Source organism: Lissotriton helveticus, chromosome 3_1 (genome assembly GCF_964261635.1).
Source record: "Lissotriton helveticus chromosome 3_1, aLisHel1.1, whole genome shotgun sequence".
NCBI classification, from domain to species: Eukaryota; Metazoa; Chordata; class Amphibia; order Caudata; family Salamandridae; genus Lissotriton; species Lissotriton helveticus.
This window is the reverse complement of record NC_136061.1, coordinates 1,544,852,560-1,544,869,354: the sequence shown is the minus strand read 5'-3', so window position 1 is coordinate 1,544,869,354 and position 16,795 is coordinate 1,544,852,560. Positions and strand designations below refer to the sequence as shown.

At 48.1% G+C, this 16,795-nt stretch overlaps 1 protein-coding gene across 1 annotated transcript in view; it reads right to left on the bottom strand.

Moving 5' to 3' along the window:
* Positions 1 to 16,795, bottom strand: part of TMPRSS13 (transmembrane serine protease 13) — a 222,355-nt gene that overhangs the window by 41,837 nt on the left and 163,723 nt on the right. The window contains exon 7 of the mRNA XM_078682266.1: positions 52 to 95. Coding sequence (XP_078538392.1) covers positions 52 to 95 — 44 coding nt within the window. The remainder of the gene's footprint in view (positions 1 to 51; positions 96 to 16,795) is intronic.

Here is a 16,795-nt window from a genome sequence, read left to right as displayed (position 1 = left end):
CTGTGGTACACATGCAACCGATAAAAGACAAGCCACCAGCTTCCTTCTTACCTGAACACCTCAACGAGAGGTACTGTCCGTTGGGACACTGGGTTCTAGGAAAGGAGACAGAAGAGGAGAGATGTGATAAATGGAAGACTCCGCCCACTCTGCATGGGTTAATCTCAAAGTGTCCAGGGGTGTCGGCATGAAGGGAAGTATATGTACCAACTGCAACTTTTTTTGGTCTGAGATAATAGAGGACCGTTAAAACTAGAATGAAAACATTGTACCATTTTCACCAGTCAAATTGGTAAGGCAGTGTGCCTTGTTAATGACAAAGATGGGTGCATCAGTGAATAGAATATGCCTCATATACACCATCATGTTCAAAAGGTGCTTCAGTCTTAGGTAGCTCTTAATAATAAGACTTGACTGTCATAAATTAGATGCAGAGAAGGCCTTGCTGGATGGTGGTGCCTTAGCACACAAGGTGAAAATCAAACTTACCCCAGCCTTTTATATTTCAAATTTCAATTTCAAAAGTGCTTTAGTTCGAGTATTACTCATAAAAGCAGACAAACATACATATATTAAAAAACAATTAAATTTACAACGTCATATTAGACTTAAGCACGCAGATAATATTTAAAAACACAGTACATGAAAAGAAAAATGTCAAAAGCAGGTTTGATATGAAAAAGTGCCAAAATAGTAATCACAGATGAACAATTTATAAAAATATATCATAGAGTTTCTGACCGATGATACGTTAAAATTAAATATATTACAATGGAATAAAAAATAGATACAAGTCTAGCAGTCACTGACCAAATAATCAATTTTTTCAGAGAATAGACTGTAGCCTAGCAGTCTCTGAATATATCATAAATTATTACAGAGAATAGACGTGTATCTAACAGTTCCTATGAACGACACAATAAATTATTATCCTCTAATCGTTCTCTGCCTTATAATCCAAGCCCACCCCAGGTACTTTGCAATGGCAATTATAATCCAGTTAGCAGATGTTGTTCTTAAAATCCGCAATGCTACCATGCTATTTTTTGTACCTAGGTTCCTACACATTGGAGCCAACCAAACTCGCCTAGGAGTGGAGTACCTTGAACAGGAGAACAGAAAATGACCAAGAGTCTCATTACCTACCCCACAGACAGGACAAATTGACGCACCTCCTGCTTTCCATTTAGATGTTAGGTTAGATAGAGGCAGAGAGCCTACCCTCAGTTGGAAGAGCAGTTTCCTGTCCATGGGCTTTAATATGTAATCCCAATACATTTCATAAATTGGGTACAACTTGGTCTCTAAGTAGCTAGTGGTCATAGACCCACTGTTTAAACTAAGCATACTCTTATTGACAACATGATCCCAGTAAATGCTTTTTATGGTGGACTTGGAAGGAAATGAGGCCCCAGCTAGGTCAGCCCAGAGAGCCTTAAGTCCTATATCGAACAAGGCAATCTTCAATGATTTAAACCATTTAATTTTGTTGTAGCAGTCGCTTGTGACAACATCTTTAAACCCATTCGCATAGTGAGAGAGCTCTGGCGTGGTCCAAAGCCTACGCCAGTATAAAATCGGGCGTAGTTTGGCCTTTTCAGAGATTGCTCTCCTACCTAATTCATATCGTAGAGGCAATTGCGGGCTGCTCTGAGGGACGCCTATCAGATTCCTATAGAATTTGTTTTCAGAGGTTTGGAGCTCCTGAAGGTTTTCATACCCCCATAGTTCCGCACCATACAAGGCAGACCCTATTGCTTTTGCCTCGTAGATTATCAGAGGTGGTTTGATGGGCTTAGTGAGCGATTTCCTTTGCTCTTTGATGATTGTGCCAGCTAATTGCTTGTGCCTTAATGTAGCAATGTTAAGGTGTGACCGCCACCTATTATCGTTGGAAATGTGGATCCCTAAGTAGGTAAAAGATTTTACAACCTCCAGGGTACGACCACTCAACGAAATGTTTGATTTAAAATTTCTGTGGGGATTGAAGGCCATGAGTTTTGTCTTGGACCCGTTTACCTCCAGTCCATGAGCTACACAGAAATCATCAAATATTGCCAATGCTTTTTGCAACCCAGCTGGTGTTTTTGATAAAATTAAGGTATCATCGGCGAACATTAAAATTGGAACTTTTTCACCTGCAAGGAAGGGAGCATCCACTGCCTGAGACTGCATAGAAGAAACCACACCATTAATAAAAAGGGTGAACAAAGTAGGCGCCATTGAACAACCCTGCCTAACCCCACGCTCAACTGGGAATTCAGCGGTGTCATTACCATACCCGCCCCAGCGGATTTTGGCATAATTGCCCTCATGCAACCGCATGATTAAGGACAACAATTCCCCGGGGACCCCAAGTGTCACAAGAACTTCCCACAGTTTTGACCTTGGAACCAGGTCGAAGGCAGCCCGCAGGTCAACAAATGCTGCATACAGGCTGCCTCCACCTAGCACCACGGTCCTCCACTGAATCAGCTGAAGACGGAAGACTTGGTCCACAGTGCTGGTTGCCCTGCGAAAGCCAGCCTGAAAGGGGGATAAGATGTTATTATCCTCAACCCAATCAAGCAGCCTATTAACAATTACACGACCAACTATTTTTTGAACAGTGTCGATCAAACTAATCGGGCGGTAATTACTAGGCAGAGCACGATCCCCTTTCTTGTATATCGGGATGATAACAGCACCCCTCCATGTTACAGGAATATCTGCACCTCTGGCAATGTGATTGATTAACAGATGAATATATTTAGACCACCTTGCAGTATCGTTTAAAAAAACGTCTGCGGGTACACCGTCAATGCCAGGGGCACGACCATGATGGACAGTTTTAAGTGCCATCAATATTTCGTGCTGCGTAAAGGTGTCAGCTTCTGTCATGGCAAAGGGTTCACATACGCTATCCGTAGACAGGTCACTCGACGCATATTGTTCACTAAAAAATTTAACCCAGGCATCCTGGGGGACGTTATTTGTGGTGGCGTCTTCAATCCTGTCATGACCCCATTTAACTATGTGCCAAAATAACCTGGAATGGTTTTGGTCACTGGCACTCTGTAACAAATTCCAGTGGGTTTCGTCCCAATCTTTTTTTGCCTTAACTATGGAAGATTTATATTGTGTCCTAGCTGTCCTGATGGCCTCCTTGTTTTTATTCTTAATCGCGGCCCATAAGCGGGCCCTGGCCCCCTTGCAGTCTTGGTTATACCATTTGGCTGGCCTATGGTTCCCAGGCTTTTTATTATTAGTCGGTTTTAAAAAATGGCATTTTATTTCTTTGAAAAGGTCATTGTGGACCTGAGTAACCGTGTTTTGGGTAGGGGGTAGCCCGACCACACCCTCAAGGGCCACTATGGCCTTATCAGTTGCCATATTTATTTTTTCCAAAGCCAGCGGGTCAGTTTTAACACTGGTCCACCTCAGCCTGCGCATATCATTTGTGGGTATAGTCAATGGCGGGAGAGGTTCAGCACAGGTACTTAAGACGGCATCAGACTTCCACCAATTATGAAGGACACATAAAGGGTTATGATCGCTCTCTAACCTTTCCAACACAACCATATCAATGACCTTTGGCCATAGAGACATACTACATATTACGTAGTCAATACGGCTCTTGTTTCTTCCATTGTTGAAAGTCATAGCTGGTACTCTGTCAGACTTTGTCCGACCGTTCAAGGCCCTTAACCCGTGTTCAAGACACATAGCGTTTAGGCCAAGAATATCCTCAGTCCAGCGTGTTATTGGAACTGTAGTGAGAGCGGGAATATCCCATAGCGTGTCTTCTTCCATACCCAGTTGTACATCACCAATGTCTAAAGGTTCAAAAGTGCGATTTAGGTCGCCAGCTATTAATATATTATTCCCTGATGAGTGAGTTTCTAATAAATTGTACAAAGACAAAAGGACCTCAGATTTTCTTACATTTCCCCCTCTGGCATATATATTATAAATGTCCATGGAGGTAAATGAGTTACCCTTTAATCGAATGAGCTGAATATCTTTTTGGTGAAGCTCAATGTTTCTCACATCAACCATGAGAGCCTGGCGCACCCATATCGTAAGTCCCCCCATAGGTCGCCCTTTTGGACCCTTGGTGGCCGGGAGGTAAAAATTCAAATAACCAAGCGCAAATACAGGATCTACAGCCCAAGTTTCTTGGAAAATGCAGACATCGTATTGACTGACAAAACCAGACCATACACCGCAATCCATTTTGGAACAAAGCCCCGCAATGTTCCAAGACAATAAATTCCCAGTGGCGTTTCCTATTGTAGAACAAGTGCAATGAGCCGTCCCTGTTAGCAGTAGATCAACATTACCAGTTTCATTAGTATTTACAATAGCTACACCAACTCTAGGTACAATAGTATCTGTCACATCTTGTAAAAGTATAGGACAACTCGAAACCACTGTATGGCTTGCAGCCGTGGGAACTTGCAACAAGGAGGTAGAAGTGGATGGTAGTCAATCACAGGCGTCTAGGTTGGAAAGTGCAGCAAATCTATTTTCCACTCCTAGACCCCACTCAGCAAGATCAGAGTTCTTACTGCCCCTCTTGGTTACAACGTTCCATTTTGTTCTGAGAGTGCTGCAATTAGGACCTCTACCTTTCCTGGGATAAAAGAAATCTAAAGTCAAAGGGACAATAGGGGTAAATCTTTTCTGAGGCGGGTGGAGATTTGGCAAAATATTTGGCAGGACCTCGGGGTCAGAGAAGTTAAGTACAACACAATCCCCCTTGAATTTTTTTGCCCTGTTCCCAATCCACTCGACCCTTCTTGCATTCACCAGTTCTTCCGCTAGTTGCTCCTTGCCCCAGGGTGTTATGGCCATGTTATTGGTTAGCCATGATAACGATTTATTTAGTAATGACGCAGTTGACTCAGCATCACCAGGGGCTAATTTGGGTACATTAGCAAGAACAAGAACTAATGGTGAGGCTTCAACGACGAGCTCTGATGATCCTTTCGTGATATTTGGTTCCCCATGAGGTAAAGCAGAAGGTAAAGCAGAAGGTGCATCTCCAGGGGGCCTATCAGATAGATTTGCCATTGAGGGCAACGGGGGATTTGGTGCAACAACAGGAGTCGGTCCATTAGAGTGGTTAGATTGAATTTCACTCATCAAAGGCTGGACACATGTTGAAATGACTTCTGGTAGTTTTCTCACCTCCCCCAGAGTTTTTCCCAATAGACCTTCCAGTTTGCTTACCTCAGCAGTTAATTTATCGATTTTACTAATCAGGGGTTTTACCATCCCTTTGATTTTTGTATCCATCAGACAGCAAAGTTTTTGTAATAAATCGTCGGAAAGAGTCACATAAGTTTCCCCAGTCAAATCCTCCTCCTCATCATCGGTAGATTTCCTTGGTGGCGACGCAACTTTGTTTTTAGATGACCTTAGGCCTCCTCTCTTTTGAATGGCTTTCCTTTTGCCCCCAGAAACCCTAGGTGCGGGGATGGGGGGAGCGGTAGAAATAGTAGACTCGCTATTTACGGAAAGCACAGTCGGTGCATCTGTGTCACTATTTTCTTCTATGTTTGCAACAATACCACTAGGCTGAATGCAATTTGGATCCTGGAGGGAGGCATGTGCCCCACCCAGGAGGCTGTTATTTAGCAAGGCGAATGAGTCCTCATTCTCTATATCTACCAGTGGTGATTGTAAAGGTGATTCTAATCCCAGTGAGGTCCTTCTGTCAGTATTAATTTTTGTCACAACTTGTACAAGATAGTTCTCCATTGTATTAGAGACTGTGGGTTGCTTTTTTGCAGGCATTTGGCAGCAGAAATGCACTTGAGACAAAAATATGTACACACAAGTAATGGGGTTAATGATTACCTGGAGCTTGGTAAGCCTGGTCTGCCTTATGCGATGGAGATAAAGAAACTAGAGGCAAAGTCCCTGGCCCAACCCAACCGTGGCCAACCTCGGACGGCCTCAGACGGCCCGCCCTTTGTCCGGGCTTCGTCCGGGCGTCCCGCGAAGCGGGTGTCAGCGGCGCTTTTGTGCACCTCCTGGCGCCCTCGCGTCGCTGGAAAGCGCGCCGCCGCGTAGGCTGCCGGGAATTGAAGTCCCGGAGCGGCGGCGCGTGTAGGCTGTTAGCAGATGACTCTCGGCGGTGGCGGCTTGTCTCCAGGTGCCCCCGCAGCCCCAAAGAAATGCTCCTGGCAGTGGCGGCGTCAGCAGGTATGTGTGGAAAGTCTCCCCCACTCCGCCGGTGTCAGCGGCGCTTTTGTGCGCCTCCTGGCGCCCTCGCGTCGCTGGAAAGCGCGCCGCCGCGTAGGCTGCCGGGAATTGAAGTCCCGGAGCGGCGGCGCGTGTAGGCTGTTAGCAGATGACTCTCGGCGGTGGCGGCTTGTCTCCAGGTGCCCCCGCAGCCCCAAAGAAATGCTCCTGGCAGTGGCGGCGTCAGCAGGTATGTGTGGAAAGTCTCCCCCACTCCGCCGGTGTCAGCGGCGCTTTTGTGCGCCTCCTGGCGCCCTCGCGTCGCTGGAAAGCGCGCCGCCGCGTAGGCTGCCGGGAATTGAAGTCCCGGAGCGGCGGCGCATGTAGGCTGTTAGCAGATGACTCTCGGCGGTGGCGGCTTGTCTCCAGGTGCCCCCGCAGCCCCAAAGAAATGCTCCTGGCAGTGGCGGCGTCAGCAGGTATGTGTGGAAAGTCTCCCCCACTCCGCCGGTGTCAGCGGCGCTTTTGTGCGCCTCCTGGCGCCCTCGCGTCGCTGGAAAGCGCGCCGCCGCGTAGGCTGCCGGGAATTGAAGTCCCGGAGCGGCGGCGCGTGTAGGCTGTTAGCAGATGACTCTCGGCGGTGGCGGCTTGTCTCCAGGTGCCCCCGCAGCCCCAAAGAAATGCTCCTGGCAGTGGCGGCGTCAGCAGGTATGTGTGGAAAGTCTCCCCCACTCCGCCGGTGTCAGCGGCGCTTTTGTGCGCCTCCTGGCGCCCTCGCGTCGCTGGAAAGTGCGCCACCGCGTAGGCTGCCGGGAATTGAAGTCCCGGAGCGGCGGCGCGTGTAGGCTGTTAGCAGATGAATCTCGGCGGTGGCGGCTTGTCTCCAGGTGCCCCCGCAGCCCCAAAGAAATGCTCCTGGCAGTGGCGGCGTCAGCAGGTATGTGTGGAAAGTCTCCCCCCAGCCTTTTAACTTGCCCCACTGTGGGGCCTGCTCCACTGGCACATGCTCAGGAAGACCCACACTATCCAAAACACACATTTAAAAGGCTCAGGCACCCACGTTTCCTTTGTAGCCCTGACCATTATCACCTAGAGATAAAGTTAAAGGGTTCTGATGACCACACTGCCTTTAACCCATTATCACAAAAGTATTTCATCTATCAGATTTCCAAAGAGGGTACGCATTATCAATGTGCAAAATGCGATTCACTTATGTGCAAAGTGGAGCAGTAGTATTACAGGTACAGTTATTTTTAGCCCATGCTCAATTAAGCGAGATAGACATTGGGTAAACAATTCACAAAGAGCAACGAGGAATTTAATTTGTGCTAAAATAAGGAAACCGCGGTACAAAATACAATAATAACTCTACAAACGTTTTTATACCATATGCACTTCGTCAAGACTGGCATTAAGGTTGTCCAAACAAGAGAGGCAATTATTATTGTGCAAAATACAATTCCTTCCGTGCAAAATAGAGTGGCAGTAGTGCAAAATGTATTTACTATTACACCGAATACTATTAGGAAAGGTAAACGTTAACTTTATACATATTAAGGGTAAGACTATAACAAAACAACCTTAGTATACTCATGCTATTTCGCTAATGCAGAACCATTCTGCTTAACTAACTGATCATAAACAGCAGACAAGAATTTCCCTACTGCATAACACAACGATATATTATCACATCTGAGAATTTAATAGCATTAAATCTTTTGTATAATGAACCTGTGCCATTCTAAAGGCCGGTAACAGCAATTTTCTGCTGCTAACATCAAAACAAGAGCAGGCTATGAGTAAGTGAAAAAAGTTTAATGGTACTTTTTTGGCAGAATGTGAACTTAAGTATGCATGACTCTATTTCTCTGGCCACATTCCAAGGTATGGTAGCTGGTACCTGCCCCAACCTAACCTTCAAGGCCCAACTTCTTATACAGGTGCTTTTTATATCCCTCAGAGCCTTATCTGAGGGATATAAAAAGCAACTGTAGGGTGTAGGGTGAATAGGTCTCCCATACCTCGACTCCTTTAAATGACAGAAGGGATCTCTCTTACACACATCTTCTAAGTCACTCCTCCTGGAGCCCTCTTTTACTAAAAGGTGTAATGTTTGTTTCTGCTGAGTAGCAGACAACCCTTGAATTTCAGCCCCTACTGCACCATCTAGGGATACCTTAATATCAGGTAGGTTAGCCACCGATCTATTGGTATACTTCTCCTGTCTCCTGCAGATGAAAAGTAATAGATGAGACAACGAAGTAGCAGCCACAAATAATGAGGATATTGATACTTATGCAATAAATCAATTAGATGCATGTCTGGGTGTACTTTGATCTCTATAAATACTTTATTACAAATGGCTGCCATTTAAAACCATGAACCTTGTTTGATCGAGAATATCGTTCTGTAAGCTTTATCAGAAAGCAGAGTTTCCAGTATTGTACAAATTCAGATTTAATGTGTCTCTCCACTTTTGAGAGGGGAGGTGGAGCAGCCCAAAAGTACGAGTTACTTACCTTCGGTAATGATGTATCTGGTAGAGACGATTCTAGCCGCAGATTCCTTAATGTAGAATTATCCCCAGGCGTGAGACTGGATCCGGAATTTTTTTTGCCACAGCATCCCTGCGCGCCGGGCGGACTACACCATGTGACTCCGCCCTGACATCGTCCGCGTTCATGACGTCAGCAAGGAAACATAAGTCGCACCCCGACGCGCCTACTGCAGTTTTCTTCGGAGAACTTTTCCGCACTACAACGCGGAGCCATCACCAACAAAACTGTGAGAATACTGGAAGGGAAGGAAACAAATGGTGAGGAACAGCACCACCCAGAATAAAGCCAGACAGTGAGGCACCAAGATCTGGAATGAAAGAACAGGGCACCGCTACTGGAAAGCAATCCTGCAAACAAGTACAACAGCCTCCCCGGGGCAAAAGCATGTGAACAATACACAGCAGACCAACAAGACTGCAGCCACCACTCGGAACAGAAAGGGGGCATCAAGGTCAGAACGTAGAGCAATGGCCATTTAACCTCAGACAACACCAGCATGGAGAAGTCTCCCGAAAAGGTAAGGGTCGAGACCCAGCCAAGGTACCTCAACCCCAAGGGCTGCCAAGAGTTAGAAGTGCAAGCAACAAAGGGAAGAAGAGCACGAGTGAACCTCACACTGGAGACCAGGGTGCAGGGGCGTAGAAATGCCTATAAAAGCCATGCATGGAGCAACAACAAGGCGAGTCTCCCCCGAAGGAGGGAGTAAGAAAAGGCACTCGTAAAGGACAATCACCCGGAGACAGGCGAGTGCAGAAGACCAAGAGGGCCTTTGCAGAACGGGGAGGAAGGGCAGGTCGCTAAGGAACCTGTGGCTAGAATCGTCTCTACCAGATACATCGTTACCGAAGGTAAGTAACTCGTACATCTGATAGAGACTACTAACCTCAGATTCCTTAACGTAGAATAGATACCCTAGCCATACCCAAGGGGATGGAGGGTCTGCGAGAGGACCTCCCCAGCTCAGGCGAACCGAAGACCTTGACAGGGAACAATCGCTGGGACAGGGGGACAGGGAAAAAAACTCTAGCCCTCCCCAACAGGGGATGAGCCACAGGGACAGGGGAAAGAGCCCAGTCCCCCCAAAAGCAGACTAGAACCTCAGTGTCACGGAGAACACCGCCCCACAGGGGATGTGTCACAACAACCAGCGGCAGTCCCGCCCTTAGCAAACAGGAGAAGGAAGGGCAATATGAAAGGAGTCCATCAGCAAATGTACCAGGGACCTCCACCGGAAGCCCCAGGTTAAGGCAACTTTAAAGGAGACCAACAGCCAATGTACCAGCGGCCTCCACCAGAAGTCCCAGGTACAGGCAATAGGAAAGAAGGTCAACAGCCAATGTACCCGGGACCTCCACTGGAAGCCCCAGGTACAGGCAATAGAAAATGAGGTCAGTAGCCAATGTACCAGGGACCTCCACCGGAAGCCCCAGATACAGGCAATGCTAAAGGAGGCCAAAAGCCAATGCACCAGGGACCTCCACCGAAAGCCCCAGGTACAGGCTATGCAGGGGAGTACCGAGGAAGAAGAGCAACTCAGAGACTCCAAGGAGAAGAGCAGAAACAAGGGCAAGAGTCCTCCACCGGGAAGACACCCAGTGAACAGGGCGGCCGAACTCATCACAGCTGGACGACAACAGGCCACACCGAACAGCGCCTCAGTAATAAGGCAGGTGGAAGAGAAAAACAGTCCCATATGGCTCCCAAAAAACCAGAAGCAGGGGCGCCAGGCCTCACTCCAAGACCCCTGGCCTTGGACCAGAAGAACCGACGGGCGCAGCTGAACCTTGACAAGCGCCACTAAACAAACATCCAGACCACAACGTCCAAGTGGGCACAGCTGGGTGCCCACAAGCAACCAGACATAAATTAAGAGGAGGAATAAGTAGGACAGACCAAGTCAACACAGGAAAATAATCCTTCTGGACACAAAACAGAAGACCAGGCCGAACGGCAGACAAGGGCAAAAACACCGCAGTACAATGCCGCAGCTGCCCAAGAAAACGCACCAGCGGCATACAGCAACACCAGGAAGGGCAAGGGACCTACAAAAGGGAAGTCCACACCTTCCCAGTGTAAGACAGGGCTATCCAATACTACAAATACCCCACATAGGGAAGGACACGGCCCAAGAAGCATGGGACCAGTCTTAGGGAAGAAAATACCGCAACAGAGACAAATTAGAAAACCTGCGGCAAAAACCACAGAAGGCTTAGTCAGCAGCCATAAAGAACATGCTATGCCAAAAAGGGGCTGAGCCAGCAGCCAACTGAAGGGGTAGGCCAACCCAGGACCCCGAGGGCACAGTATATCTCACAGAAAGTGTAAAGTTCACTCCAACACCAGACTCCAGGAGCAGTGGGATAACACCTCCCACTAAGACCCGGAGAAGCAACAAAACCACCTACTGAGGAGGAGGAGGAGGACGGAGACCCACAAGAAGACGCTGAATGGCGGAGTCCACATGAGTGTTCAACAAAAGGACCCCGTCAAAGGGTAGATCAACCAAACGTTCCCTGATATTTTCAGGAAAAACAGCATCATGGAGCCAGGCATGGCACGGAGAGCCACAGAAGTGGCCATAGCATGGCCTAGAGCATCTGCGACATCCAAAGCCGCATGATGAATAAATGCGGCCAACTCCCTACCATCCAACACATGGCTTCGTAGGTCAGCATGGGTACTCTCATGAGACACGTGAGAAAGAAGAGACTGCACAGAGTCCCACAGACTGGAAGTAGCCCTGGTCAAGACACACAATGTGTTAAGCGCCTGCAAGGCAGCGCTAGAAGAAGTGAAGACATTACGCCCCATGAATCCAACAACCGGGACTCCTGAGATGGACGAAACAACACCACAGGCAAACACGGAAAGGCATCCTGCAGAAGATCACCTTGAGTAGAAGAGTGGAAAGAAAGACAAAAAGGGTCCTGCGCCCCCAAGCCCCCATCAGAGAATTGTGGAGTGACACTTCAAAGGGAAGGAACAACTCCCGTCCACCAGAGCCCTGGTGGAGAACTTCCAAAAGGTTGTTCGTAGGAAACGTAGTGACAGGTTCACCCATCCACAGAATACCAGTGGCTGTGGAAATAGCCCGAACAAAGGCAACACTAGCCTCCGTAGGGCACCGCGGAGGAGAAAGTAGTTCCTCCGTGGGCGACGGCTGCAGGCTGAGCCCTCCATCCACATGTCGGGGGAATTGGCCAGCCCCGGAATAGTGGGGGGTCCACATATGAATGGGGAACCTGAGGAGCCCCAGGAGGCGGGGAGGCCGGTGGAAAAGCCAGCAACGAGCCACAGAAAGAAGGGTTCAAGGATTTAGGCAATGGGGACGGCGAGGAGCCCTCCCTGGAAGATGCCGGTGAACAAACAACAACACGGCGCCCTGTCTCCGGGGAGGAACACACCAATAGATGGCTGACCTCTGGAGAAGAAGGGGCCTCAGGGGACGAATCCAGAACCCAATGCCGGCCTGGTTCTGTGGAATCCGCAACTGGCGCCTGGTTGGTGCCGACCGGCGCTGGAGTGGGCATTCGTGGTGCCGGACCGACTCCTGCCACCACGTGCTCTCCACGAGGGTGGGGTGGGGTCAATGCCAGAAGGGCGAGGGAGCGGTGCCGGAACCGTGCTGGCTCGGCCTCAGACGGGGCAGCCGCCCGCGCCGAGGACCTAGGGGGACTCGGGAAAGCACCCCAGGTCCCTGCCTCCACCCGTGACTCCACCGGAGCCAGAGAGGAGGGCTTCTGGCACCAAAACGGTGCTGGCTCGACCTCTGTTGAGGCCGCTGCCTGCTCAGAGGACCGAGGGGGACTCTGGGACAAGCCTGGAGTCCCTGCGGTCTACTGCAATGCCACAGGGAGCCCGTAGGGATTTGCGGCAAGACAGGGATGCCAGGTGCCAAAGAGGGGAGCCCCGAAGGACCGCACCTCGACGACACCACTCTCCTACAACCAGGAGCCTAAATTTTCAGCGCCGGCGGCGACGCGCGGGAGTCCCAGCACGAGGCAAGGGATCCACGGATGTCTCAGGAGGTGGAGGAAGGGCCAAAGAAGCCTGCAGCCCCACTGCACAGGCTGTCATTTGGGTCCTTGTTGCCTCCACGCTGGGAAACGGCGGGTAGGAAGGCAACGGGGGGGACGCATGTCCCGGGGGAAGTAGGCACCCACCGCGAAAGGAGGGCAAGACCTCGGAGATAAACTGAAGGACCGACCAGCCGGCGAGCCACGCCCTAGGGGCCATGGCGAAAGATGATGTTGCAGACGAAACCGGCGGTTCCTTGCTTCCGAGGTGGGAGACGGACGCTGAAATGACACCGACCTGGATAAGGGCGCTGACAGGAACTTCATCCGGCGCTTCTGCCGTGGCTTAGGCATATGATGTTGGCAGGTATCGCAGGTCTCCGAGTCGAGGTGCTCACCCAGGCACCACAAGCAGATTGGGTGAGGGTCCGTCGCCGACATGGGACGCGCTCAGGAGGTACACGTCTTAAAGCCCGAAGGCATTAGCACGCTGTTCTACTTAACGCCAAATCGCGTAAAGGAATAGAAGGCCCGAAAACAGGCCAGGACACAATCTGGATCCGCATTGCATGCGGAAAAGAGGAAAAAACTGATGTAGGCGCGCCGAGGTGGGACTTATGTATCCTCGCTGACGTCATGAAAGTGGACAACGTCAGGGTGGAGTCAAGTGCTGCCATCCCCCCGGCGTGCGGGATGCTGTGGCAAAAAAGTTTTCTGTATCCAGTCTCACGTCAGGGGATAATTCTACGTTAAGGAATCTGCGGCTAATAGTCTCTATCAGATAAATCTTTATGTTGTAGAAATGAATGGGTACTACAAACCCTTTCATGTTAGTATTCTTAAAAATTGGAAGAAATTTCTGCTTTGAGTGCCAGGACAATGAGTGCATATTTTCACAGAACTTCCATAGAGCAACATTCTCTAAAGGGCATTCCATGAAAAATCCTATGAGATTTGTAAACGACGTTAACATAATAGAAATCCCTATTTTCCTGATAATTCTGGTAGTAGCAGTGACTCGAGGTCGTAATAGAATCACAATGCAAATATGTAAATGTATTAATATAATTGTAAACATCGCATGGAGTTTCAAATCAGGGTAACCCCTTATCATCGCCTTGTCCTACTTTAGCTATCTCACTAATACTCTAATTTTTAGCAGAGCTGGATATTTTTGTGGTGCCTCTTAGCCAAACAGCCTTTCACTTTTGGAATGAAGGTATGACTTTGTGGCACCAATCTTTTCCTTGAAGGATCCACTGTTTCAGCACCTTCTGTGTACATACATTACCCTGATCAGTCTCATTTCCACCGATCAGAGTAACATATGTAAACAGAAGCAAGGTGTAAGGCAAAGTCGCTTGACTGACCCTAATACTTGTTCCTTTCGCTTCAAGTTCACTACAATCTACCAATAGCCCAGGCTAAAGCAGTACACACTTTGTTTCATTTGTAAATGGGTGCTAAGACTAATAGTACTATCGCCTTTTAGCTACTAGAAGGATCAACAGCGTGCTTTGTAAAGATGGATTGCTTTTTTCGCCTCTCCATGTGGAATGGGTTATAGGATTTTGTTTATGCTGCTTTAACAGTCACAATATCGCACAACATTTGAGCATGCAGGGCAGCTCCATCGTGCACGTGTGGCTGGTATCTCCTTCTTGAACATCATTTACCTTTTCACTACTCCATCAAAAAGTAACTGAGCTATGGTGCAATTTGCATTACATTCATTTGGTCCTTCTTCTATAGCGCGATTGCCAGGAACTGTCTTGACATCATCAGTGGCATGGATAAAAGTACATTCAGGGCACTCGTTGATCCACATCCACGTTTTTGGATAAATGACAATTCACCCTTTCGCAGATCACAGAACTACTTTGGGAGCCCGCTTCCTATATGATGTAGGTATTGAGGATAGCTGTATGGGATTTCCATGCCTTATGTACTGTTCGTGGTGATATTCGCTCTGGCGCACCCTTTTGTCTAGGAGGCCCTGCTAGCTCCTATACACTTAAGCATGCTGTTCGGTTCCCCCAAAACAGTAAGGACTATTGCATAGACATGAAACACTACAAGACTATGACAAATCAACGAATTGAAAATAAAGTGAACAAAAAAAACATGATCTTCCAGAGAAAACGCAAAGTAAAAACAACCAAAACGGTTCAACTGAGAAAGTAGGGCACAAAAAACATTAAGTTATTCTAGAACACTCACCCAGGTCCTGAAATGCCTCCAGAAAAGAAGCCCCTACGTGGTTTCTGTGCCATAAAGACTAAACTAGATCTCTTGAAACCACCCATCACCTCCCAGCAAAACACCTGGTAAGGTAACAACGACTGGGACATTGCCCACAACTGAGGTTGGAAGGAGTTCGATCCTATCACAACAAAAAGTAGGCACCTGCTATAACAAGCACCAAAGACCCCCAGGAATGCCCGCGGCTCTGCATGTTGAGCATACACTCACTACTACTTGACTTCGGAATCCGAACTGGAAAATTTGCAGTGACCGCTCTCGATTAAGTTCATAGCCCTACAAGCCGCAAACATGAGGCAACAAACCCACTGATAGCTGGAAAACATCACTTCACAACATAGGCTCAGGCGCTGCATCCTAGAGAAACTAAATTGAAACACAGTTGCATACAAACCAAAATGAAGTGCAACATAATGCTATGTAGGAGATACTCTGTAGCTTAATATTTTAACAAAGAGAAAAAAACACAAACATAGTCAACCAGCTACCAAAAGGAGTGCATCGAAAGGCAGTGGCGTAACGCAAATCATGTGGGTCCCTTGCAGAATGTGAAGAAGGCTGAGGGCCACAGGCCCCCTTGTAGGGTCGGGCACTCATGGACGATTGGGGGTCTCCCTGGGCCGCAGGGGCCTGAGCTACACCCCTGTCAGAAGGAAGACACACCTGTAAGGCAGAGCCAGACCAATTCTGTCCACAATATGATCTGGATCTTCTGGAAAATGTGATACGCTTCCTTAATACTGCGCCTTGTATGAGGAAACCGCGAACACTTATTGAGAATTTACTCACAGAATCTCCGACTTCATAAGTCAAATTGTGCACTTCAATGGGGAAATTTAATCTACCGAATCAGTCACAATTAAGTATTAAGAGCAATTCAGCACTCTCGAAACTGATTCGACTAATTGGATTAGAATGATACCAATTAGTTCTCATAAGGCTCCACCTCATCTTGGGACATTGCAAGTTTCACCATGTGCAATTATTGCCAAATGCAGTGCAACCAGTGACGTTCTTCAGGCACTACTACCTTTATCAACAGAGTTGTTATGGCGGGATTACAGCCCATAGAGCCAGGGACACTGGCCTACTCCTTAATGCGTGTAGGCGGAAGGTCAGAGTGTCAGGAAGGTCCATCCGCTTGCATGTCTGAAATCTAGAGATTGAGGTTTTGGACATTGTGTCCACTGCGCCAGACACCGATGTTCACAGCCACACCAATAAGTTGTCAATTGGTGCTTGTCGACTCCTGCAGTTTAACAGGTGTCTAGCACCACTGAGGGGTCATTTTGGTCATGACCTTCCTTCCCAATGAAGAGGTCACCCAATCCTTTTTTAGTTAGTGGATGCCCCAGCTCCGCCTCTCACCTTTTCGTTCCAGTGTCTTCTCCTTTAGGTCTTAGTGTTGCTAACTAGTCCAGTACAGAGACAGTACCCGAATTTAGTTAGTTATCTACTAGGTAGAGGTTTAATCATTTGAGTAATGCCAACTATGTAATCAGGCAGCCGTAATATTTCTCAGATTCAGGGTTGTTAAATTAACTTTTAACAGTCTTGAATGGTTTGATATTAGGACAGGCAAACATGTCACTCAGCCAAATGTATCCCTAGATTATTAAATGAGTTCCCTTCGAAGGCTGTTGTAAAAGATAGATTGACCACCAGTCGGAGGATGGGCAAATGGAACGAGGTGAGGCAAAGTCTGCAAACCACCCTCTCCTACACTGCTACAGTGGCCCTGCTAACAGGAGATGGATATATCCCAATCCCAAGGCCTAATTTCTAGCC